At 43.9% G+C, this 27,087-nt stretch overlaps 1 protein-coding gene across 4 annotated transcripts in view; it reads left to right on the forward strand.

The window, feature by feature from the left end:
• NTPCR (nucleoside-triphosphatase, cancer-related) overlaps window positions 1-27,087 on the forward strand; it is a 473,959-nt gene that overhangs the window by 249,505 nt on the left and 197,367 nt on the right. For all 4 annotated transcript variants that reach the window (XM_044076973.1, XM_044076992.1, XM_044076963.1 and 1 more), the window contains exon 4: window positions 22,901-23,110. In XM_044076973.1, coding sequence (XP_043932908.1) covers window positions 22,901-23,110 — 210 coding nt within the window. The remainder of the gene's footprint in view (window positions 1-22,900; window positions 23,111-27,087) is intronic.

The raw sequence follows: 27,087 nt of genomic DNA on the forward strand, positions 1-27,087 counted from the left end.
GACTGCAAACTGGGCGCCATAGTCGAGAACACATCTGACACAGATATCCTTCAGAAGGGTCTTATAGAAACGGATAACTGGTGCCAGAGCCATGGCCTAAAGTTAAACGCCAAAAAATGCATAGTCATACCCTTCGGGAAAAACAAGGTTACCCCTAGCTACCATATAGGTGGCAATCCACTAAGCACAGAAGAGGTTATCAGGGATCTGGGGACCCAGGTTGACAGTAACCTTCGCTTGACACTCATGTTGCCAAAGTAGTTAGGAAGACCTTCTACATTGCCCACCTGATCATGAAGGGATTCACATCTAGATCAAGGGAGGTCATCGTCCCCCTGTACTCATCACTCATCAGACCAATGATTGAGTACAATGCCCCATTCGGAATGTATCTGACCCGACACCTGCAGCAACTGGAAAGGCCCCAAAAGTTCCTCACCAAAAGGATAAAGGGTCTCAAAAATATGTCTTATGCTGCCCGACTGAAGGAACTCCAGTTCTATTCAGTCGCTTACCGCCTGCTCAGAGGTGACCTGTGCCTGACATACAAGGCCATGTCCAACCTGGATTTGATGAACATGCTTCACCTCAAAACATCTAGATCCCTCAGAACTACAAGGGCGGGAGACTTAAACCTTGACACGGTTATTAATAGGACGTGCTGGAGGGACAGATTCATCACCCAGAGACTCCCTATGCTGTGGAACAAAATCCCGGTACATGTGAGGCAGAGCACCTCGCTGGCTTTGTTCAAGAGAAATCTTGACCAATGGATGGAAGATCGCAGATATACCCCAGGGATTACCTCAGTGTCACTGCTTGACAGAGGCACAGCAAAATAATGGGCATAGTATCCTTCAAACTAAAGGGGTGGCAAAAGCCACAAAACTCTGGGCTAGGCTTATAAATGCCCTTGGGCAGATAGCCTAGTATGAACCTATGAACCTAATAAAGTGCAACCATCAGCTACTAGGTTATGTAAGTTTTCAGAAAATTTGGCCTATTATAAGGTATACATTTTAAATATATCATTCATGCATCAAAACTTAGACTTAAATACTCTAAAGACTATAAATCTACATAATATAAAATCAAATCATAAAATTAAGAAATTTCAATCCAAACAGGCCATAAATGCTCAAGTGACACTTAGTGGTCAAATTTGAAATTGCACGTTTATTCAAATCTTAAAGTTAAGACTTCAGTCCAAACAGGACATAAATGCTCAAGTGACACCTAGTGGTCAAAATTAAAATTGCAGGTTTACCAAATATTTTTTTTTTATTTTCTGATTATAAGTTAAGTAGTATAAAGCTAAATACAGTAGTCAGCAGTATAACTTCAAGGTAACTACAGAACTAGGTCCCAGTAGACTTTCATCAGGGACCTCAGGGCAACTGTTAGATCAGGGTTTTTCATTGTACAGTAGTTATAAGACATTAGACAGGCTAAAGAATAAAATAGGCCTAGAAATGATGTTTCATTTATGCGTACGTTTTAGAAAAGCAGAAACAACGAATCTTCCACTGAATGTTGACCTTGCTGAAATAACAGTTTTTCAAGGGAAAATTGAGACAGTTCTTGTTATGTTCCTTTCTCAAGGGAAAGATAATCAGCTACATAATGTTCTTTGCACATACAAGACATAGCCTGAAACCAAGGTTAGAAAAAGTAAATAAAGTACTAGATTGAAGCAATATAATATGTGGTGTTCAGTCAGGATAAACAGGGCAGTTAAAGTTAGTAAGTACATTCGACCTGTTACTTCATTGAAGATGTCAAACACTTGAGCCTGAGTACAGAAAACAGGTCATCTAGAGACTAAGTCAGTTTACATTGTTCAGGACAATCAGAATATGACGTGCAGCAACTTGAATTGTTTATAAGTACTGTTAATGAAGGCAGTATTCGGATATTGTGAACATCTAATAAAACCTTATTAAATTAACTACAGTGTTTGGAGAACTCATTCTTAAAAGTGCACAAAACTTGGTCCATAAGGGAGAGAGTGACACCTATTCAGCACGAGCTTGTGTAATTAAGACTTTCTCAGTCTCATTGCATACAGTGTTTCTAGCTAACTACGGTACAGTACAGTATTATCAATTCTTACATTTCCCATGTCCTTGTTTCTTTTCTATAGCTTTTAAAAATTTCTAGGTTTTGTTCTTTATATTTTCGTACTTCCTCTGTCACTTTTCATTCCCGAGTGGCACAGAGTTTCTTTGTATAATGTTTTTCATGGATTTGTATTAATGATCACACATTTGCATTTGAATCTTTTGACAGTTTTTCTTGTGCAAGTATTTTTCTTTCCTCTAATTACTCTCTTAATTTTTTTGAATATATTATATCTGGAAATTCTGGGCTTCTTATATAATATGTGAGAGATGCAACCATATAGCCAAACTGGAGGCTAAGCTCTCTCAACTCAGTACTGGCGTAACCAGTCAGGAGGAGAAGGAAACCACACTCACTAAAATTCCAGTCTCACATAGACCTACCACGACAGCAAACCAAACACATAAACACACAAAAACATACTCAGAGGCTCTAAATAAAAATCTGCCTAAGCAGCAGAGACCTCCAAAGCAGACGCCCAAGCAACCGCTACCCCAAAACAAAACACGTGCAACACATAGCTTACAAAGCCAGTGTGCCGAACAGTCACAGCCCTTAATGCTAAACAACACACCTGATACACTTGTAATAGGTGACTCATCATCAGGCACACTGACGTCCCGCTCACCAGGCTGAACAAGAAGAAGGTCACAGTGAGCTGCCTGTCGGGTGCTAGGATCTGCCACATAACACAAGCACTCAGGTCACTCCAAGGCAGGTACAAATATGACTCTGTCATTGTCCATGCTGGTGTGAATGACCTGAGACGAACCTCCCTGGACTACATGAAAAGAGACATAGAGGAGCTCTCTGAGCATGTAGCCCAGGTCGGTATGACCCTGATCTTGAGTAGCATCTTACCTCACCAAGAATGATGCCAGAATATGAAGACAAGATGATCAATTTCAACAATTGGCTTAAGTATTGGTGTCATTCAAAGGGGATCCAATGCCTGTTAGCCTAGGATGACATGCTCAACAAGCCACGATGCTTCGCTAGGGACGGCTTGCACCTGTCACCTCCGGACTTTCGGATATTGGCAAAGGCTCTTGCTTCCCCCATAGTGCCTTTTTTAGGCAAGGCTCAAAAGACAAACCCACCTCCATAGGTATCACAAGGGATAAGAAACTAAGAGTAATGCTACTCAATGCCAGAAGTCTAAACCTCAAGATGCACGCACTCAAAACTCTCCTTAGCATGGAGAACATCGATATCTATGCAGTAACAGAAACCTGGTTCAAGGCTCCCGGGAGCACCCCAGTACTACCAGGTTATACCTCATACCATGCTTTTCAGCCCCAAAACTTGTACCGAACCACAAAAGGAGGGAGAGTATCAATATTCGTCAAAGATACCCACACCTCCAGTTTGGTGGCACAGCACGAAGCATCAGAGACTATCCATGTGCAACTAACAGTGGGTAAAACTGCCTTCCAGTTTATAGCCTGCTACAGACCACCCTCCCAAACCCAGGAACCCTACTCGGCCTTCCTGAGAACACTGGAAAATATGAAGATCTCTCCAAACACCATTATATTGGACGAATTCAACTACCCAAACATAGACTGGGAGCATTACTCTAGCTCCAACACCCTAGCCCAAAGGTTCCTAGAATTTATAAACTCAAATGCTATGGAACAACTTGTTACCACTCCCACAAGAGGGGAAAACATACTGGACCTGATCATCACCAACATGGGGACTCTTTGCTCCAGACCAGAAGTGTATCCCTCACTGGTAAGATCAGACCATAAACTAATTTCACTGGATATTCACATCCCGACCCCACCGCCTGCCCAGAAAACCACAGTGAAAAACTTCTATAAAGCAAATTTCACACTCCTCAAAACTGAGGTGGAATCCTTCAAAGCCCCCGAGCCTGTGGAAAATATGGCCCAGACCGCAGAATCCTTTATAAACCCTTTCTATGAACACCTTCAGGAATGCATGGATCATGCAATCCCAAGTAAAACCAAGACCCAATCCTCCAAAGGCAGATGTCCTGTCTGGTGGACCCCAGCCATAAACAAACTATACAATAGAAGGAGGAAGCTACTACATGATAGAGCAAAATCCCAAAAAGGGAAGGCATCTCTGATCAGTATTAGCAAAAAACTACGGGCACTCATAAAATCGTCTAAGGCCAACTTCGAGAGAAAAATTGCACAGGACACTAAGGATAATCACAAGGCTTTCTTTAGTTATGTTAGGAACCTGGGTGGGAATTCCCAGATATGCTCAGAATTAGTCCAAAATGACAAAAAATACATCGAACCCACAGACATTGCCAACATCCTAGCTGACAGGTTCAGCAAACTCCCCACCAAAAGGGCAAATATCTATCCCAGCAGAGTGCTGCCCCCCTGACATCTCAGATGCTCAGGTAAGAGCGCCCTCTCCAAAGCAAAAAACACAGCATAAATGGGACCAGACGGTGTCCCGGCTGCATCCTACATGAACTCCAAGAAGAGCTAAACCCAAACATAAAAATACTGTTCAATCTCAGCCTTACTACAGGATATGTACCCAAAGAGTGGCATACAGCAACAGTGGTCCCTCTCCACAAAGGTGGTGCCTCAACGGATCCTGGAAACTATCGCTCCATAAGCCTGACTAGCTTGGTCTGCAAAGTTATGAAAAGGATCATCATGGACCTCATAAATAAAGATATTGGGGACCTACAGACACTGGATCCTAACCAGTTTGGCTTTGTTAAGGGCAGATACAGCCTCTTAAACCTGGTTGATTTCTTTGAAACAGTCACTAAGGCCATTGACAAGGGGAAGGTGGTCCACATAGCCTACCTGGACCTCGCAAAAGCCTTCGATACAATACCCCACTCGGGCATTATAGATAAGCTCACCAGCTTAAATATAAACCCCTATGTCACTAGATGGGTTGCAAACTGGCTCAAGGACAGAACCCACATGGTTAGAATTGCTGGAGCCATGTCAGACTCCAAACCAGTTACAAGTGGTGTCCCACAAGGCTCAGTCCTGGGACCTGTCTTGTTCGGTATATATTTCTCTGAGGTACAGACCAACACGGAAGGACTGTTGCTGACCAAGTTCGCAGATGACTGCAAACTGGGCGTTATAATCGACTCTCCAGCCGATACAAGCATCCTCCAAAAGGGCCTCATAGAAACAGACAACTGGTGCCAGAGCCATGGCCTCAAGCTAAACGCCAAAAAGTGTATAGTCATCCCCTTTGGCAAAAACAAAGTGCCCACAAATTACCAAATAGGTGGTAATCCATTAAGTACAGAAGAAGTAATTAGGGACCTGGGGACCCAAGTTGATAGCAATCTCTCATTTGACAACCACGTGGCCAAAGTGGTTAGAAGAACATTTTATATAGCCCACTTAATCATGAAGGGATTCACATCTAGATCAGGGGAGGTCATCGTGCCTCTTTACTCATCCCTCATCAGGACCATAATTGTGTACAATGCCCCTTTTGGGATGTACCTTACCAGACACCTGCAGCAACTGGAAAGACCCCAAAAGTACCTCACCAAGAGGATCATAGGGCTCAAACAGATGCCATATGCTGCCCGGTTAAAGAAATTCCAGCTGTACTCAGTGGCATACCGCCTGCTCAGAGGCGATCTGTGCCTGACGTATAAAGCCATGTCCAACCCGGAATTAGTGGACATGCTGCACCTCAGAAAATCCAAATCCCATCGAGCTACGCACTCGAGAAACTTGAACCTCAACACTGAAATAAACAGGACATGCTGGAGGGACAGATTCATAACCCAGAGGCTCCCTTCACTCTGGAATAAAATCCCAGGTTAGGCAGAGGCCCTCATTGACTCTCTTCAAGAGGAATCTAGATGAGTGGATGGGAGATCGTAGGTTTACCCCGGGTATCACTTCTGTGTCACTGTTAGACAGAGGCACAGTATACTAACCTCGAAAAAGGGCATAGCAAAATTAATTTAGAGTGGGTGGCGAAAGCCAAACACACTCTGGCTAGGCTTATAAATGCCCTAGGGCAGATAGCCTAGTATGAACCTATGAACCTATAATAGCACCAATACATAATTTTTCCTTATCATCAATAGTCCATGCTATCATCTTTATGGCTCTTTTTTGGCCTATCATTTTTTATGGACTACTACTTTCTTCTACATCAAGGGAGCAATACTCCCCCTGAGCCTGGCTTAATTCCATTGTAGGAATATTTCCATGTCTTGATGATTCTACATTGTTTTTTTCCATTCCTAGCATCAGTGTGTATACCAAGATTGGGCATGTTTTTATCTTGGGACTTGTGCATCCCTCTGTCTTTTTTTATTTTTTTAACCAACCTCGTATATATGCTGTATGATAGAATTATATAAAGCAAACTTATTTCCCTCATAGCATTAACATATATTTAGTAGAAAGAAAAACAAAAGTGTATATAAAGCAAACTTGATTCCCTTATAGCATTAACATATATTTATTAGAAAGAAACAAAAGTGTGTGTGTGTGTGTGTGTGTGTGTGTGTGTGTGTGTGTGTGTGTGTGTGTGTGTGTGTGTGTGTGTGTGTGTATATATATAAAATTTGTTAGAACTGTTTTCCTTCACAGTAGCAAGGTTTGGTAATCATAATAGTGTGATATTTTTAGAAATAGCATGTGACATAGCATCTGGAAGTGCAGAAAAGAAATATGCATTGGCTTAACAGAATGTGCCTGTGAGGACCAAAAAGTATAATACTTCTGAATGTTTTTGTAATGAATTGCATTAACAATAGAGGCTTGTTGAAATATCATAAACAGATGAATGTATACAGATATTCAAGAGAATGAACTTGCTAAAGGGAAATGGCTAATACGGCAGAAAAAAGTTATAAACTATCCAATCAGTGAAAGAACATTTTGGCCTGCTGAGAACTGTTTTTTTTTTATAGCTTGAAATAAGGATGGAGACAAAGAAGGCTTCAATACAGGAAACAGTTGATCTGAAGTAGGAGATTCATTTGTCTGCAACCTGTGGGTTATGGATCCGATATCGGATCCGAACCGGCATGGTTTACCAGCTATGGATCCAAGCTCTCAGCTCCTCCCCTCACCCATAATGCCCTGCTCTACCCTCATGACCTCAGATCTCGTTTGCCGCGCATGGTGACCAGATTGTTTTTCCAGCTCTCCAGCTAAGTGATAGTTTCAGTGTTTAAATTGTAAAATTTAAATAATTTTTTGTTGATTTGTGTGAAAGTGTAGGTTTCCCTTTTTGTATCTTTACTTTTTTTTAGAGTTTAATCTAAAATTTATATCCCTCCCCTCGCTGGTAGCGTAGTGTGTGTGTTGGGCCTGTGAGTGATTTTTGTTTTTAGTTACTTACCTTAGTTTTAGTAACTGTTATTTGTTAGCTTGGGATGTCTGAGCAGCCCAAGGCTATTTTTTCTAAATACTCCGAGTGTGGCCATAAGCTTTCCCCAGCTGATGGCCTGGGGGTTGAACACCTCACATCTGGATGTTCCATTTGTGCAGGGTTCAACCCCAGGGCATTGAAGGAGCGGAGGTCCAAGCTTGTTTTGGCGGGCCTTTTGCCCGGACTGCTCGACCTCTGCTCCTTGGGTAACCGTACTACGGTTATTCCCTCTCCGGCTCCCCTCCTCCTCCTGGGACTCAACCTCCCGCTTCAGGTTGGAGGAGAGGGATGCTAGAAAGGACCGAGGGAGAAGCACCATAAGCGGCGGGCGAAACCTCTGTTTCGGCCCGCCAGCCAAGCGGGCTTCTCCCCCGGCTCCATTGTCGGCTGGATCTCCTCCTCCTCGGCTCCGGTCTCCAGTGTGTTTTTCACCGGGACCTGAGGGAGGAGGAGACCCGATCTCCGTCGAGGCTATCGAGGAGGCACTCAAGGCCTACCTCGGTAGCCTCGTCGAGATCAACGTACAGCCTATCGGATGCTGATCTGGACCGGATGATGAGAAGGTTCATCCAGGCCCAGATGCAGATGGGAGTGCTCTTGCCTCCCCCCCCCCCTGGGGGGGAGCTCGACCCCCTTTTTCAAGCCGATTGCTCCTTCTCCGACCCGCTACCCGGGTTCGGAGCAGTTGGAGCCGAGCAGCTTCGGAGCCGGGGGTGGGTCGGAGCCGATAGTACTTGGTACTTCGGATCCGACCCTGCCCTCGAGTGCATCGGATCCGACCTCTCGGAGCCTGGATCCGAGCCTCGGTTCCGGGGGGGATCAGTGCTCCTTCGGCGCCGTCTGTGTCGGAGCGCACTGTCCCTTCGGATCCGGCGCGGCGCCGGCTCGATCCACTCTTCGGATCCGAGGGGGAGCCGATTGTCGGATCCTTTGGTCGAGGTTGGCTCCCCTTCGGCCTTTGATGTAGTGGAGAGGGCCCTGTTGAGGGTCTCCAGACCCCCGGCACTTGTTTCGGCTCCGTCCCGCGCTCCCTCTGCACTGGGTCAGGCTTCCACCATCCGGCCCTTGGGACAGCCCGCTTCTGTGCCCCAAGCTGTTCCCCTGGAACAGGTTGCTGCTTGCGAGGAGTCCTCTGACAGCCCCCCAGAGGATGTTCCTCGCAAGCATACGTGCAAAAGGAGGCACATTGACTCCCCCGAGTCTCTCACGGAAGACACGGATTTGGAGGAAGGGGAAGTTTTGAAACTATAAAAGCGGTTGTAAAAAAACGTTTCGGTGGACAATTTTGTAATCTTTACCAGCTGAGGAAGTGCAGTGTATCTGACAGTGATCTGTGTTAGAAAGGAAATGCAATTAATCGCACATTAGTGCTTGGTCAACTTGTTTCAATAAATCTCTCATACAGTTGTACAGTTTGTCTGTGTGGCATGTTGCTGTTAATTCACATTAACACTATAGAAAATAGTATATATATATATATATATATATATATATCAGTGTCGTCTTAGTGAGATTTTGTAAAAACAGGGTCCACCATATGAAGGTACTCACCAAGACTTGAGGATGAATTCATTTCCAGCAATACTACCTTCCTTTTCTTGCTCATGTTATCATCTCTCCTTTTGGACCCCCTCCACATAGTTGTTATAAAAGTAAGGAAGATTTTTAAAAGCTACTATAACCACAAGCTGATTCTTAAAATATGTGAAAATAACACCATGGGGGTACACAGATCAATAATATAAATAGTTTCTGATAGAAATGCATGTCAAGCATTTCATTTTAAGTTGAGTACTAGCATAGTGTCTTTTATACTTTTGTCCTGGCTCCTCTTATTTCTCATCTTTTGTGTCAAATGAAGGCAGCATATACTTATCTCATGGTAGTAGCTGCACAATGGCCTAATCAGGCCTGGTTTCCAGTAGTACTGTACTGCTTAGTGACCTGAAGAAAATCTCTTCCTCAGTCCAGGGCTGTTGTCTCACCCACTGAAAACTCTTCATCCATTCCTGTCAACACTTTGCTTTTCACCCTCACTCCTGCAAGTCCCGAATTGCCTAGGCATTAGGGGTTATGATACACAGGGAAGGATCCCGTGTGTGTGTGTGTGTGTGTGTGTGTGTGTGTGTGTGTGTGTGTGTGTGTCCCAGAAACAGTCCAGTTAGAAAACCCCTCTTCAGAAACTGAAATTTTCCTTTATAGTTAGCATGTAAAAATTTGTACCATATAAAATCACCTCTGTTATTTTCTAGACAAGTCCTTTGTGTTGCTGTTTGGCTTAGGTCTTAGCTACTCTACAATTAAGGTCCACTTTGTGGTCATCACAATGGCTGTATTAGGAGTACTCATAATATCTCTTAAGCTTTTCCTAGGGTGTAAACTCTGGTAGAAAAGATTGCCTCACACACCCACATACATACATACTGTAAGGAATGGTAAAATAGAGCTGGAGAGATCTCATGCCCAACCAGTTAAGGTGTTTTCAGAACTTTCTAAAAGTGGTTTTATTCCTCAGACTTTGGCTTGTCAAGCAGCCTACCATAACTGAAAGTCCTTCAGTCAGAGTGACTTAAAAAATCTAGTATTGTGGGTAATTACTGCATGCAGTTTCTATTGCTTAGCTTGTGTAAAAGATTCTTTGGTCATTGTACATTACTCATTCAAAGCTTTGCCTTTTAGTATTCAACAATGTTTGAATGCTGCCAGCTCCAGTCTTCTGCTGTACAACTTAGTGGAAGCCAGCAGCATTCCCCTCTGACAAAACACTACTTACACAGCTCTACTTTTTGATATCTTCCTATACTGAATCTAAATTTATTTTGCAATAAGAGAAATAAAAAAAATCATGGCCAGTTCTTTAATTCAGTTTATCCCAGTTAATAAATTCAGATAAATATTTAAGTGTCTGGAACAAATGGTGCCTTGTTCCTATTTTTTTTAATTAATTTAGATGTGTATGTAGTTACCAGCCACAGGAGTACATTTAACTGAAAATGATCTGACTGGTAATATTATATTGATTTTTCTTAAATGGAAGAAATGTGGATACATCACATTTATTTTTAGTGTATGCCACAAAAAATGATTTGATATAGTCATATGGAAAAATAGTGATGTTGACAAAGAAAATTACCTGAATATTTAGTATATGCAGTCCTTCAGAGGTGTTAGTGGTAACAGGTTCATAGGTTAAGTACTAGGCTATCGGCCCAAGGGCCTAAGTAAGCCTAGCCAACAAGGTTCCCTGGCTTAACCCACCCAAGAAAGTTAATTTCCTGTGCCCCTGTTGAGCAGAGCCACAGAAGTGATACCCGGGCTGTATTTCCTATTTCTCATTCACTCATCAAGATTTTTCTTGAAGAGTGCTAATGAGGAACTTTGCTTGACATAGGTAACTTGTTCCAGAGTATAGGAAGTCTCTGGGCAGGAATATATCCCTCCAGCATGTCCTGTTTATTGTGGTGACAAGGTTTAGGTCCCTAGAGTGTTTAGCTCGGAGGGGTTGGGATTTCTTAAGTTGTAGCATGTCCAACAGCTTTGGGTTTAACATAGCTTTAAATGTTAGGAAGCTGTCTCCTTGGAGTAGGCGATATGCTACAGAGTAAAGCTGGAATTTTTTGAGACGGTCAGTGTAGGGCATCTGCTTGAGGCCAGTAATCCTCTTTGTGAGGTACTTCTGTGGCCTTTCCAGCTGCTGCAGATGTCTTGTGAGGTACATTCCAAAAGGGACGTTGTGCTCTATAATGGGTCTAATGAGTGCCAAGTAGAGGGGAGCAATGACCTCTTTTTTCCTGGATTAGAACCCTTTTGTGATGAGGTGTGCCACATAGAAGGATTTCCTAACTACTGTGGTGATGTGATTATCAAAGGAGAGACTACTGTCCACCTGTGTCCCAAGGTCTCTTATAACACATTCGGCATTAAGTATACTGCCATTTATGTGGTAGTTCATGGGTACAGAGTTTTTACCAAAGGGGATGACAATGCACTTTTTGGCATTGAGCTTGAGGCCATGCCTCTGACACCAGGCATCTGCCTCAGTGAGGCCCTTCTGTAGAATGTCCACATCATTTGGGGACTCTACTATGGCTCCTAGTTTGCAGTCATCTGTGAACTTTGTTAGCCCAGAGGCCTTCCGTCTTAGCCTGTACTTCAAAGAAGTAGATACCAAACAGGAGAGGACCCAGGACTGAACCTTGTGGTATTCCACTTGTCACTGGTTTGAAGTCAGATTTGGAGTCTGCAATTTTTACAGTGTGGGTTCTGTCAGTGAGCCAGTTGGCAACCTATCTTGTGACATAGGGGTTTATGTTTAGTTTAGTGAGTTTAGCTTTAATTCCAGAATGGGAGATGGTGTCAAAAGCCTTGGTGAGGTCAAGATAGGCTGTGTGAACCACCTTACCCTCGTCTACGGCTTCGGTGACTGCCTCAAAGAAGTCGATCAGGTTCAGAAGGCATGATCTGCCTTTCACAAACCCAAACTGGGTGGGGTCCAGAGTTTAGAGGTTACCAATGTCTTTTTTTATGAGTTCCATGATGATATGTTCCATGGCCTTGCAGACCAGGCTCGTCAGGCTAATAGGGTGATAGTTCCCAGGATCAGTCGTGGCTCCCCCTTTGTGGAGTGGGATAACTGTTGCTGTGTGCCATTCAGTGGGCACAAAGCCTGACGTGAGACTATGACTGAACATGGTGCTTAGGTGGGGAGCCAGTTCGTTCTGAAGTTCCTGTAAAACACAGCCTGGGATGTTGTTCGGTCCCATGGATGCTGTGTTTTTGGTTTTAGAGAGTGCAGCTTTTACCTGCATAGATGTGATTACAGGGACTCTGCATTCTTCCTGTATAGATGTGGGCCCTTTAGGGTGTGAGAGGGGGGTAAAGTTAGCACTGAACCTATCTGCCAGGATGTTGGCAATATCAGTTGGTTCTGTAATTTTTTGTGCCGTTGTGCTGTAACTCAGAGCAGATCTGGGTGTTGCCATTGATATTCCTGACATAGCTATAGAATCCTTTGTGGTTGCCCTTAGAGTCAGTGTTGATTTTTTTTTCGTAGCTAGTTTTGGAGGATCTTGTAAGGGATCTCAGCTTCTTACTGAGGCTGACCAGGGAGCTCCTCCACTCATGGAATTTTACTCTCTTTTGCAACAGTTTCTTCCTTCTGTTGTAGAGTTTGTTTATGGCAGGGGACCACCAGATTGGCTTCCTTTTATTGGAGGATACCGTCTTGGTTCTGTTTGGGATAGCACAATCCATGCACTCGTGTAAGTGCTTCTAGAGTGCATTTGTGTAGGATTCACCAGTCGTAACTGCATTGTCCATCTGCATAGGTGTCATGAAGTTCGCCACTTCTGTCTTAAGAAGCATGAAGTTGGCTTTGGAAAAATTTTTTACCGTGGTTTCCTTAATGGTGGGTGGGGGTGGGATGCGGATATCTAGGGTTATTAGCTTATGGTTGGATCTGACCAACGAGGTGTTGATTTCAGGTGTGGAACACCGGTCACTCATGTTGGTATTGCCTAGGTCTAGGATATTGTTGCCCCTGGTGGGGGGTGTGGATAAGTTGATCTAGGGCATTGGAATTTATGAATTCCAGAAAGCATTGAGCGAAGGAGTTGGTAAATGAGCAGTTTTCACAGTTAATGGTGGGGTAGTTGAAATCGCCCATTATTAGGGTGTTAGGTTGAACCCTAATATTTTCCAGTATATCAAGAAAAGAGGAGTGGGAATCCTGCGGCATGGTGGGGGATCTGTAGCAAGCTACAATTTGGATTGCAGTTTTGCCCAGAGCTAGTTGCACTTGGATAACCTTGGATGCATTATGCTGTGCACTAGCCTGGAGGTGTGGATATCCTTAATGGATATAGACACACCTCTGCTTTTGGTGTTCTGGTCCAGGTTAGATAGCCAAAAAGTGTGGTATGAGTTATAGCCTGGTAATGCAGGGGTGCTCTCTAGAGCCTTGAACCAGGTCTCAGTCACTGCACAGATATTGATGTTCTCCATTTTAAGGAGTGCCTCGAGTGAGTGCATTTTGAGATTTAGACTTCTAGCAGTGGGTAGCATTACTCTCAGTTTTTGCTTGCCTGTTCCTTTTACGGTGGTGAATTTGTCATTTGAACCTTGCCTAAAAAAGACACTATAGGGGTGGCAAGAGCCTTAGCCATTATCCTGAATCCCATTGTTCAGAACTTACAGTGTTTATTTTGCAGCTGTTTATTACTCTAGCTGAAAATTAGCTAAATCAAAATTTGTCTGCATCATTTATCACAAAAAAAGTGTTGTACTTTTTCTTTGTTATACTCAACTTTGAATGTTAATTTTATTTTTAGAGAGTGGAATTAATATTAGGGGAACTGCATTGCTGTATGCTTTCATTCTGACCCTTTAATCACAATCTGAGCATTTATTTATTTTTATTTTCCATCAGCCCATAGCTTTATCTTTTATTTCAGAATATTATATACTGTATCACCTGGTCCTGACAATATCCCAGGATGCCTCTTAAATAACATGAAGTATGATTTGGCAACACCCCTAATCACAGTGTCCAATCTCAGCCTCCGTACAGGTTTTGTACCAAGTGAATGGAGAACAGCTATAGTCATTCCCCTTGCATCAGAAAGGACCCTTCACAGACCCAGGCAATTACAGACCTGTAAGTCTGACCAGTTTCATATGCAAAGCCATGGAAAGATTTACCAATGAACTAATCAATCAGGACATGGGGAACCTCCAAACACTGGGCCCATCTCAGTTTGCATTTATCAAGTGCTTTCTCAACCTGGTGGATTTTTTTGAAAAGATCACCAATGCAATGGACACAATGCCCCATTCAGGCATAGTAGAAAAGCTTAGTAAACTAGTAATAAACCCCTGTGTCACCCTCTGGGTTGCCATCTGGCTCACATAGGATGCGGGAAATTAAACTAGAGGAAGTTACCTCCACAAAGAGACCGCTCACCAGTGGAGTCCCCAAAGGTTCTGTATTAGGACCTGTCCTATTTGACATCTACTTTTAGGAAGTAAAAGCAAATACCAAAGGACTCTTGCTAAGTTTTCAAATGTCTGCAAGCTAGGAACAGTCACTGAATCCCCCACAATGCTTAGCCATCCTGCAGGAAGGTTTGTCCCAAATAAATAATTGGTGTCAAAGTCATGGTCTGAAACCAAATACCAAAAAATGCATTACTGTATCCTATGGGAAATTATCTACCCCAGAAAATTACCACATTGACAATATGCCTCTGTGAGTTGACCCAGTTGTTCAGAATTTAGGAACTTATTTGGACAGTGACCTAACTTTTGACCAACATGTGTCAATTTTTGTAAGAAAGTCATTCTGTATTGCACAGCTTGTAAACAAAGGTATTGTGTTATGGATGTCACTGCCCCCCCTTTACTCGAACTGTATTAGGCCAGTTATTGAATATAATGCCCCGGTTGGCATGTATCTGTCCAGATAAATGCAGCAACTGGAACACCTACAGAGTGCAACTTTGGAAATAGAAAATTTACTCTAGGACTGCCCCTGTACTACTAATGGATGGATGCATCTCCTAAATGCTTTACCCCATGTATGGGTCCCCTCAAATTATCTATGGTGTGATCCCAGTTATTCTCATTAGGGGTAATATATAATTATCGACAACTAAATTGTATAAGTTAATTGGAGCACAAAAAGGGAAACTTGCTAGACTTAAAATGGCTGGCAAAGGCAGCTAGCCTACTACCTACATATGAACCTATTTGTATATAGTGAAAGGCTCACTGTATTAATCGCGCATGTAAATTTAATATTGGGCTTGCATACTTGACAGGTAAGAGGGGAATGGTTTTGCACATGTGATCAGAATCAACAAAAAGAGAAAGTACTGCTGGTGTATAAACTGTTCCTTTTTTGTAGATGGTGGAGTCATCACTAATTGAGTCAAGTAGATTTGTTAAGCTGGTGATCAAGGATTCAGAGACACTGTAATTGTAACATTTCACAAAGATAACTTTGTAATATTTGTGTGTGTGTGTGTGTGTGTGTGTGTGTGTGTGTGTGTGTGTGTGTGTGTGTATTTTTCTGAGAGAGAAAATTACTGTATCGAAGTCGTACTTGGAAGTATACCTCTCAGTGGGTCCACTTCTTAATTTCGAACATCTGTCCGGATGTTCAAAAGTTTGAAATCTCGAAGTTAAACAATTGAGATCACCCAGCAGTGCAGAATGGTAACGTTACTATTCTCTTCACTGTAGTGCGATCTCGGAGTTGGTATATTTAAGTAGCAAGGGGTGTGGGGGTGCAGGGGGGCTTGCCACCCTGCAGCAATGTGATGTCTAACTTGTTTTAGTTTTGTTTTTTTTTGTTTTTTTTTTTTGCATTTTGAGATTTCAAAATCTCAAACATCTGAATGTCGGGATTCTGATGTTTGAGATTTTGACTTTTCGAAATTACGTAGTGGACCCCTCTCAAGATCTTTGCTCAAGAATCAGGGATAAAGCCAGAAATAGTTGGGTCAAAAATCCAAATTCAGGGGTAATTTTTAAATAGTAGTCTAAATCACTTAAAAATTAGTAAAACTACAGGTTTTGCATCAACATGCATTTCTGAGCAAAGCAAAGTATGGAACTCTAATTTTTATTTACACTTTGATGACTAGGTTAGTTCCACTAGGCCAATGGCCCATTTCAGGGGAAATCCAAGGTGGTGTTCATATAGACAAGGAGAATTAGCCAGAACATATCTGGCATGGCATTACTGACTGATTGTAATTCCCACTGATTTACCATAAAATCAAATGATCTGAAGTAGTTAACTTCATTTGCTCAGCAACCTGTAGGTATCGGATCCGATTCGGATCCGAGCCGGCAGCTTTCCAAGCTAATAGATCCGAGCTCCAAGCTCCTCCCCCTACCCATAATGCCCTGCCATCTCCCTCTAACCCTCAAATCTCATTTGCTGTGGCTTCCATAAGCTTCTTTGAACGAGCTCCGAGCATAGTGCTGTAAGTTTAGAATTTAAACCTTGAATTCCTGTCAGATTTTTTCTAACTTTGTGTGTGTGAACTTCCCCGTATCTTTATGGTCTCTTTTGGGTAGTTCTTTTAACTTTTAGTTAAGTTAGTTTTATTCCCCTCCCCCCTCTGCGTGTGTGAAGGTGTGTGCTTGTGGGTCTACTTTTCCTTCTTCTTTTACAATGGCTGAAGGCCCTAAAGCCATTTTCTCTAAATGTACCGAGTGTGGCCATAAACTGTCCCCAGTGGATGGCCACAGTCGGTGTGTCCTTTGCCTGGGGGTTGATCATCTATCCTCGGGCTGCACTATTTGTGCAGCCTTCAACCCCAGGGCTTTGAAAGATAGGAGGTCTAAGCTTATTCTGGTGGGCCTTTTGCCCCCGGACTCTGCTTCGTCCTCCTCGGTGGCGCCGGCTGCGGTTGCGGCTGCCTGACCTGCAGCTGCTTATCCCCTGGCCATGACTCACCCTCCCTTGTTGGCCCAGGAGGAAAGGGATGGCAAAAAAAAGGATAGAAAGGTTATGGACAGAGAGAAGGAAAGGCATCGCAGTCATAAGAGGGGGTCCGACTCGACCCCTTCTGCACCGCCATCTAAACAGCTTGCCTCTCCCCTTAAGGTCTCTGGGCCTTCTCCCTCCTGGCTCCGTTCACCACGTTTCTCCCCGGAGCCGGAGGAGGAGACACGGTCACCCTCGAGGTCATCCAGGCGGCCTCATCTAGATCCACCAGAAGTTTATCGGACGCTGATATGGACCGGATGATGCGTCAATTTTATTCAGGCCCAGATGCAGATGGGAGTGCTCTTGCCTCACCCCCCCCCTGCTGGGGGGGAGCTCGACACCTTTTTTCGCCCCCATTGCTTTTTCTTCGACCCGCTTCCGGGGTTCGGAGCTGTCGGATCTGACTAGCTTCGGAGCTGAGGTGGAGTCGGTGCCGACAGTGTTTCCTACTTCGGTGCCGTCTTTACCCTCGAGTCTGTCGGATCCATTTTCGGATCCGAGCTCTCGGGGCCGTGAGCTGAACATCGGATCCGGATGGGTCAGCGAGCCTTTGGCTCCGTTAAGGTCGGGGCACACTACCCTTTCGGATCCGGTCGGGTCACCTTCGGTGCCAATCTGCACATCGGATCCGAGGGGAGTGCTTTCGGATCCAAGGGAAAGCAGTCCCCCCTCTGCATTCATCGTGGAGAGGGTCCTTACGAGGGATTCGAGGCCCCAGGCTCTTACTTCGGATCCACCCGCCATTCCCTCTCAGACGGGCCTTTCCTGCATCATCCGGCCCCAGGGATAGCCTGCGCCTACGTCCCAGATTGTTCCCTTAGAGGAACAGGACATTGTTGATGAGGTCTATTCGGACAGCCCCCCCCGAGGAGGTCCCTCACAAATGGAAGTGCAAGAGGAGGCACTTGGACTCACCCGAGTCCCTCACGAAGGAAACAGACTTAGAGGAAGGGGAAGTTTCCCCAAGGTCACCCCCCCCAAAGACTTCTCCTTCGGAGACATTATGGAAATGTTACATATTAGAGGGGGGTGGTCTGCCCAAAAACCTTACTCGGATGAGTCTGTGTTCCTGGAGGCGTGTGACGCAGGCCCATCTACCTCTTGGGTGTCCCCTCCCGCCGACCCCCTGGTAGACCTCATAACTACCAGGGCATGGAAGGAGCTGGATACTGTTGAGCCAATACTCAAGAGACCGGACAGGATACTCAGCCCTCCCACGGACAGGACAGTTTGGAGTAAGGGTGCCCCAGTGGATGCCATGGTGGTGGCGGCTGCCACTAAAAATGAATTAGCACAGGAGAGTTCCTCGGTGCATCCTACAGACAAGGAGTCTAAGATGATGGACCATTTGGGAAAGCGGATGTTCTCTTCAGCAACCTTCTCTGTAAGGTCACTGAATTATATGGCACATGTGATTTGGCTCCAGCGGGATCTGATTAAAGGGTACGCTAGGTCACCCCCAGAGTCCATGTCAGCCGAGGACAAGCGGACCTTCTCTGCTCGAATGGCCACTCTCAAGTCAATCACCAACACATCTATGCGGCTTCTCTCCCATGCTACGGAGGGAGCGGCTAGAGCTAGCGGAATGGGCATCGTCTTACGTAGACAGGCCTGGCTCTGTCTCTGCGACTTTGCGGAACCCTTTAAGGCATCCTTCGCGAATGCCCCTTTTGACGGTTCTACGCTCTTTGGCAAAACCGTCCGCAATACGCTCCTCCAGAGCGAGAAGGACGGGAAGACGTTGTCTGCCATCGGGATCCGCTTCTCGGCTCCTCAGAGGTCCTACTCCAGGAACCAAAGAGGACAGAAGAAGATGTGGTTCCGGAAAGCTCAACAATCCCTTTTCTCTCCGGATCCCTCATCCTTCAGAGGCAGAGGAGGACAGGGTGGATGCCGGCCCAGGGGCAGAGGGGGTCCGAAGAATTTTGGGTCGAGAGAACCTTTTTCGGATCGACCCGCGCAGCAGCCCTGAGGGGTTGCCCGACTGCTCCTCTCTGGAGGCAGTCAGGGGGCGCTTCTCGGAACACCTAGTGAAATGGGAGTCCACCACAACAGATTGCTGGGTGCTCCGAATCATATCCAGAGGCTATTCAATTCCCTTCCTATCTCACCCTCCCCGATCAAGAAAACTCCCCGATGTCCCACCCTATCAGAGCTAGGCAGCAGCATCAGAGATTCGAGGGCTGCTAAGAAAAAGAGCTATCCAGCGCGTCCCCCCCCCGAACAATCCGGATCAGGCTTTTACTCCAGGTTCTTTTTGGTGCCAAAAAAGACGGGGGACTTACGACCCATTCTCGACCTGTCAACACTGAGCCTGTCAGTCGCCAAAGAAAAATTCCGGATGGTCACTATTCAATCCATTCTCCCACTTTTGCAGGAGAACGACTGGATGTGCTCAATAGACCTCAAGGATGCGTACTACCGCATTCTGATGGACAGACCATCCAGAAGGTTCCTCCGCTTTCGGCTGGGAGCCAGCCATTATCAGTTCAGCGTCCTACCCTTTGATCTCACCACAGCCCCCAGGATGTTTACCAAGGTCATGGGAGTTGTAGGGGCCCACCTGAGGCTTCAGGGAATACAGGTCTTTCCGTACCTGGACGACTGGCTCCTAACCTCCCCCACCAGGCATCAACTCTGCTCAGGCAGGGACTACTTCTTACACCTAGCCCGCCACCTAGGGATCATGATAAACCACCAGGAATCCTCCCTTCAACCTACTCAAATTTTGGAATTCATAGGGGCCAGGATAGACACTACTCAATCCAGAGTCTTTCTGACAGCGGACAGACATCACAATCTAAGCCTTCACATTCTAGACCTCTTACAATCGTCATCTCCCCCAGCGGAACTAGTCCTGAGAGCCCTGGGATCCATGGCAGCGGCCATCAATCTGTCCCCCTTTGCTCACCTCAAGATGAGGATCCTTCAATGGACATTACAAGTGCAATGGTCCATTCTTTGTCATCCTCTGTCTACACCTATTCCTCTCAGCAGGATTTGCAGGGAGTCGCTTCTTTGGTGGCTCGACTCCAGAGATCTTTGAGAAGGCTGCCCCTTTGTTATACCCCCTCCCCAAGTCATGGTGACTACGGACGCATCTCTCCTTGGGTGGGGGGGGCATTGCATGGGCATATCCGTCCAAGGCACGTGGACTTTCACAGAGACCTCACTGCATATCAATGTCCTGGAGATGAGGGCGGTGCTTCTAGCGTTGCAGGCTCTCCATCCCCCTTCTCCCTCCAGGAACTATTGCACTTCAAACAGACAACATGTCGGTAGTCTGGTACATAAACAAACAGGGGGAACCAGATTCTATCCACTTTGCAGGGAGGCAATGAGAGTATGGGAATGGGCGATGTCCACCAACCGCTTTCTCATAGCAACGCATAATCCCGGGTTGGTCAAACATCTTGGTGGACAGGTTGAGTCGAACAATCCTCTCACCTTATGAGTGTTCTCTGAACCCAGCAGTAGCGAAACAAATCTTCCTCCAATGGGGTCAACATTGCTGTGATCTCTTCGCCTCGCCTTCGAACACAAAGTGCAGCGAGTTCTTCGCTGTGATTCCCCCACCAGGGGAAGGCCCCAGAGACGCTCTAGTTCATGCTTGGCCATCCGGTCTTCTGTATGCTTATCCTCCTCTTCCATTGATGACAAAGTTCTTGCAGAAAGCTCGTCGGTTGGGAAGCAGAGTTATCCTCATAGCCCCATTCTGATCTCGTCAAACCTGGTTCCCTTACCTGCGGTCTCATCTAGTACATCCTCCCTGGAGTTTAGATCCCAAACCGGATCTCATCTCTCATCCTTTAGGATTGAAGACCCCCGATCTGGACTACCTCAAACTCTCAGCTTGGTTGATCCAGTTCCCTTAATGGCTAGGACTCCCGGTATATCTTCTTCGGTTAAGGCCATCCTGGAGGCCGCCCATAACCGTCTACCAGGAAAATTTACAAGAGTAAATGGAAACGTTTCTCTGTCTGGGCGGAGCACAGGAACTTAGACCCCTTCACGGCTCCTATCCCAGCAGTTCTAGACTTTCTTTCGCATACCGTTGATCAAGGAGCCAGTGCTTCTACTATTAAAGTTCAGTTGGCAGCTATTTCCCACTACCACATTGGAAACAGTTCAGGGCCTCTAGCGTCCTCCAAAATATGCAAAGCATTCATGAAAGGAACCTTTTTGTTAAGACCCCTATTAAAGATCCAGTCCCTCCATGGGATCTTACCCTAGTTCTTCAAGCTCTGACTGGGCCTCCCTTTGAACCCGCAGCTTCAGTCGACTTAAAATATGTATCCTGGAAGACGGCCTTCCTGATTGCCATTACTTCTGCTAGAAGAATATCGGAGCTTCATGCTCTTTGCAGTAAACCTCCCTACATCATCTTTCATAAAGACAGGGTCTTCCTCAGGACTAATCCCTCTTTTCAGCCCAAAGTGGCTTCGGAAGCCAACATCAACCAGTCCATCAATCTACCTGTCTTCTTTCCAAGTTTCCAAAACAAAGGGGAATACAGACTTCATTGTCTGGATGTTTACAGGCCATTACGTTTTTACTTAAACAGAACAGCAGATCTTCCCAAATCTGATCAACTTTTTGTTTCCTTTGCAAAATCTTGTCTGGGGAAGCCAGTCACTAAAGTTACCTTAGCTAGATGGATTTCCCAGTGCATTCTCCTAGCTTAGAGAAGTTCTGGTCGTCCTGAGCCCCTGAGAGTACAAGCCCATTCTACCCGATCTATGGCCACTTCTGCTGCTTTCTGGTCAAGGGTTTCTTTGGATGACATTTGCTCAGCAGCTACTTGGGCTTCCTCTCATACTTTTATTACACACTACAAATTGGATTTAATATCCAGGGGACGTGCATCGTTTGGCTCAGCAGTGCTCCGGAATATCCTTCCATAAGGGCCTCCCAAGTTGCTGGTAGCTGGGGACTCTGTCCCACAGGTTGCTGAGCAAATGAAGTTAACTACTTCAGATAAAGAAGTTATGTACTCACCATAACGTTCCATCTGAGTAGGTAACTTCATTTGTCTGCAACCGACCTGCCCTCCATACCCCGGACCCGTAGTTCATTATCAAAGAATCAGGAGATGTCTTCATTCCATTGACATCACTGGAACGTATTGTAACCATTGTTAGGTTATAGAATTTCCTATTGTCCTTTTTTTCTGGCAAACTCGATCTGAGGGTTAGAGGGAGATGGCAGGGCATTATTGGTAGGGGGAGGAGCTTGGAGCTCGGATCTATTAGCTTGGAAAGCTGCCGGCTCGGATCCGAATCGTATCCGATACCCACAGGTTGCAGACAAATGAAGTTACCTACTCAGATGGAAAGCTATGATGAGTACATAACTTCTTTTTTTTATTAGGGACAGGGTAAAATATGAGTCAAAATCAGGGACAACTGAGAGGCCTGCTTGGAAAGTGAACTTTGTGATATTGAGGTTGTGATATTGAGGTTTTGACCCTGATTAGAGATTCAGGGGAAGATGGGCTGTGAGCCAGTGGAGTAAATAGCAGTGTAATTGGGGATCACAAATGGATGGAAGTACGCATTAGTATTTGTTCAGGATTTTTAGCCAAGCAGTGTATGTATGTGTGTGTTGGATGAGGGTAAAAAGAGAATTCAAAGAAATAAAACATTCTAATAATCCCTACTGGGTAAAGAGTGTGATTTTTCACTGTTCTCCCTCTCCCTGTTTTAAGTCCTTGGATGCTGGATGTCTGGTATTAGGCAGGAGCAGATGAGCTAATAGGAGATGGGAGCTTGATGTTTTTTTGGGGAACGGTGGAACACAAAAATTATTTAAAAATATTTTGTATGTGAAAGTGAAATTTCGTTTATAAACTGCAAACCAAATGTAGTTTGGGTGCATGTAATAGTTAATCTCTTTATTCTTTTATTTTTAAAGGCAAGTTCCGGAGGTGGCACTGAAAAAATGGTATGTGTTATTGATGAGATTGGTAAAATGGAAATGTTCAGTCAAGCCTTTATTCGGACTGTGCGCCAGATGTTAGATGCAGCATGCACCACTGTACTTGGAACTATACCAATCCCAAAAGGAAAGCCACTAGGCCTTGTGGAGGAAATAAGAAGCAGGAGAGATGTCAAAGTGTTCAATGTGAGTAGTTTAATAGTGCAAATGCACAAACATTGGGTTTGAAACTTATTTTATGAAAACTTCATGAATGGCCCTGATCATCATTTCTTGCACTTAAAGCCCTTCCCCTATTTTTGAAATTCTAACACACATACTTGAAACTCTTGCAGCTTGCATCAATTAGCTAAGAAATGAAATGAGAGCAGATGTCTTGTGTTGATTCTGTAGAATGTATGCTTTCCCCTCATTTCTCTGGCTCTCTCTTATATAACCTTGGCATGCTGACTTGGATAGGTGACATAGGCTGACGCAGCTTTTATTACTTGCAAGTTGTACGGCTATCTTATGCAGCCAGTGGGCTGCTTGATTAAACTTATGTTACAGTGTATTCTCAACACTTTTTTACATTTCTGTAATCAGCAGACTTGTGCTGAACACAGCATCCTTTGAATACTGACAAGAAGTAGAAGTTCATGGCAGCATCCAGAGCATAAGAAGTTAAAGTGCTTTGTAGTGCTTACATGACTTACCTTTTGCACTACCAAATGTGGTGCATAAAATGTCGATTAGGATTTTCATTTTGTTACCGGACGTTTTTAGCCTATATTAAAACAGACAAAATCCATTGTAAAAATTGTTTTACCTGCACTGATGCCAGAGAGGATTAATAGTGATTTTTAACCTCAGTGGCATCAACTCTGGAAATGTGTGATGAGTCTGTTAACTTAAATGGATGCATATTGTACATACACAGAGACGCATTCATTAAAGTATATGGAGCGTTGCCTAATATGACGTTAGACAAAGAAACTCTAAATTAATTTGAGCTATGATTTTTATAAAAACTATACAAAGCTTTTTATTTAAAAAAAATGTCCCAAACCCTGTTCCTGTGCCTCAGAGGGATATGACCCCAAATGACCTGTGTTTGATTAGCAAGCATGGGAGCTGGAGAAGGAGGGGCAGAATGATGGGGACGGAGTAGTACATGGCTTGCCATTCTGGCGGAGGGAAGCAGTTTGGCTCGCCACTTGAACAATATCCAGTGGGAGCTCTGGGTGGTGAAGCCTATGAAATCTGAGCCTGAGGAACATACTTCCATAGAGTAGGTCAGAAAGGAGTTATGCAGGGAAGCTTGTGCGCTCCTCCCACAAAACACTTACAGCTTTACCATCATCAAAGCTGCTGAGAGGGAGTTAGGAGCTACAGGGTGCCAAGGAAGGGCCGCCTTATATCCACACGGAAGATGTCTGTGATTGACTTTCACCTCACAGGTGGCATGAAGGTCTGTTTTAAGCTCACACCCCCTTTTAGGAGCAAATGGGCCAATTGGCTATTGGACTGATGACTGGCAGGTATAAGGGGGTATATATAAAACAAAAATGTCCCAAGTAAGTACTGTAAGACAACAGCAAAATTCATCACAGCACTTCATCAGATACCATGATGCAGTACTAAGATTGATAAATCACTTTATTTTCTGTAATAACTGTAGCTAACTTTGGCAAACGTGCTATACCTCACAAGAAAAGTTCTGCTTTTATTGACTTTTTATAAATGAGTGTGCTGAAGTTTTCACGCAGTCATGAATGTTTCGCCTTATGTCTATACTATGCTAATTGGGAGATCCCTTTTCACAAAAGAATGCATACAGTAACTGAGTAAGTAAATGACAGCCAGTCATTTGCAAAAATATAGTCTGGCAAAAAGTGCATTTGCGTAAATTTAATGAACTTCCCAAATGTCTGTTATGGGCAGGATACAGTCCTCTTAGTTTGAGGTGCCTGTTGCTTCTGACAGTTCTAGGCTATGTGCCATTATTTTGTTATTTCTGAGTTTTTGCTTTTTCCATCTGGCTTCCACTGAAGATTTCATGAAGGTAATTTTATTCCATCTCCTTAAATGTAGGTAACCAACAGCTTCCCAGTAGAGTAGATTTTGGAAGATGTCTTTTACAGCGGATGCCATGGCTTCCCAGCACAGTAATTTCACACTCCGACTCACAAATATTTAAAAATATAATAGTACACTATTTTGATACTTCTATTATGAATTCTCATTTAAAATAACTCAACAAAAAATATATTTTCACATTGAGTAGCCTCTCCAGATTTCTCTATCCGACCACCACCAGCACATGTAGTTTTATATTACCTTGTAATTAAAAAAAAATTGCATTACCTGTTTCTTCCATTTGAGTATAGTCACTTGACATAGCATTATAATTCGTGACAATACATACAAAAGTATAGCATTTGATAGTTTTCTTGACATAATCACTGAACTCCAAGTTGCAAAAAATATACCATTAACAGACAGAAGTAATAGTGTATGAAACTGTTGCAGAAATTTGTAATCCTGGGCATATTATTTTCAATGACTAGCAGCAGTGTTTCATATAAGTAAAAATAAAATACAGTCCTTGCTCTGAATAGCCCATGCTCCCATTGAAAGCTGCACCAAAACATAAATATCCCCTACACAAACTTTCTCCCTGCCTTCTTCTTTCTGAAAGTAAGCCTTCATATGCTCTAGGCAAGCTTGTTAAATTTGTCTGCATGTGCATGCTCCCCCATGCACCTACACACAGTTCTGTTAAGCACACCATACCCATATAGAAGAACACTGTTCCATGCAGTCATATCACCAGAGACACCCAGGCACAGCTTCACTACTGTACAGTAACAATTTTCTGCACCCCCTTCTTTCCTTTCCTCCAGCCAGACATCACACTCAAGCTACAGTCCACCCATGCTCCCTTTTCTAGACAGTCAGTCTTGTGCTGTCCTTATCTTTGTATACCATACTTGGATCTGTTGCATTAACATCCCTTCCCATTCACCATCTGTCCCTTTTTTATCAGCTTTATTAATAGTCCTATAGATCTCATCATAAACATAGACAGCCCCATAGTGTTAAACCAAGAACAAGTTTATTGTGAGGGGCTATTAAAAAATAAAATATAAAGGCATCCATAACCACTGAAACAAATAAAAGCTTATTCTAGTAGTCTATAGTCCATAGTTTTGCTAAAACACTTAGTTTTTTTGACACAGCATTTTACGCTAAACATAGAATTGCTCCATGTGTTCATTATGTATGCATACCTTTCATGCTTCCCCTAATTCTGGAGATTAACATTGAGTGGTAATCAAAGGTCCTTTGTTAAAGGTAAAAGTTGTATTATAGTTTTACCAGCTACACTTGTTGCAGCTGCACAAGCTGGTATGTCTGACAGATATGTCCAGAATTTATATGTGAGCAATAGGGATGCCAGACACTATCAAAACATATGTGTGAATCCTAGGAAGAGGGATACACAAGCTGCTCATTTATTTGACTTGTAATGCCTGCATCCATAAAGTCTGTGGGGAAATACATTTTTTCATGATAAGAAGTAAATGGTTTTATTAACATGAAAAGCTTAAAACAGAGTGCACTGAAACATTAGCACCAGTGCGTGTGCACCCCCCACATACACACACACCAATAATCTCAACCCACAATTTGAAAATTTTATTTACAGATTGTAGTATCACAGTATTTCCTCACTGCCACATGGTGCAGTACTTTACTCATTTCTCTTCCTTTCAGTGTGACTTTGGATATCTTTATGCCACTCTCAAGTAATATGGGGATGTGGAGTTATAAGTACTTCTAATGGTCAGTGGAGCCTAGGCCCAATCTCTGAGTAATAGTATTAAACAAAGCCAATATTTCCTTGCTATCTGATTCAAGTGACTCCTCCAGGTGTATTATTTATTGTTAGTTTGCCGTTTGTTAACCGGGTTAATCCAGCTGAGCCATATGGCCCGTATTCAGTGGAGACCTGAGGAGAAAAGCTCCAGCATACTAATTACATGAGTTATATACTAGAAAATATATAGTCAAATAATACAAAAAGTTGATAAAACAAAAAAGAAAAATGAGAAATAAAGTACATAAAATATACAACCAATAGAAAAGAAAATGGCTGAAAGCAAAAGTTCAAAAACATG

The sequence above is a fragment of the Protopterus annectens genome, chromosome 1.part1, assembly GCF_019279795.1.
Source record: "Protopterus annectens isolate FY-2018-M chromosome 1.part1, PAN1.0, whole genome shotgun sequence".
Taxonomy (NCBI): domain Eukaryota; kingdom Metazoa; phylum Chordata; order Ceratodontiformes; family Protopteridae; genus Protopterus; species Protopterus annectens.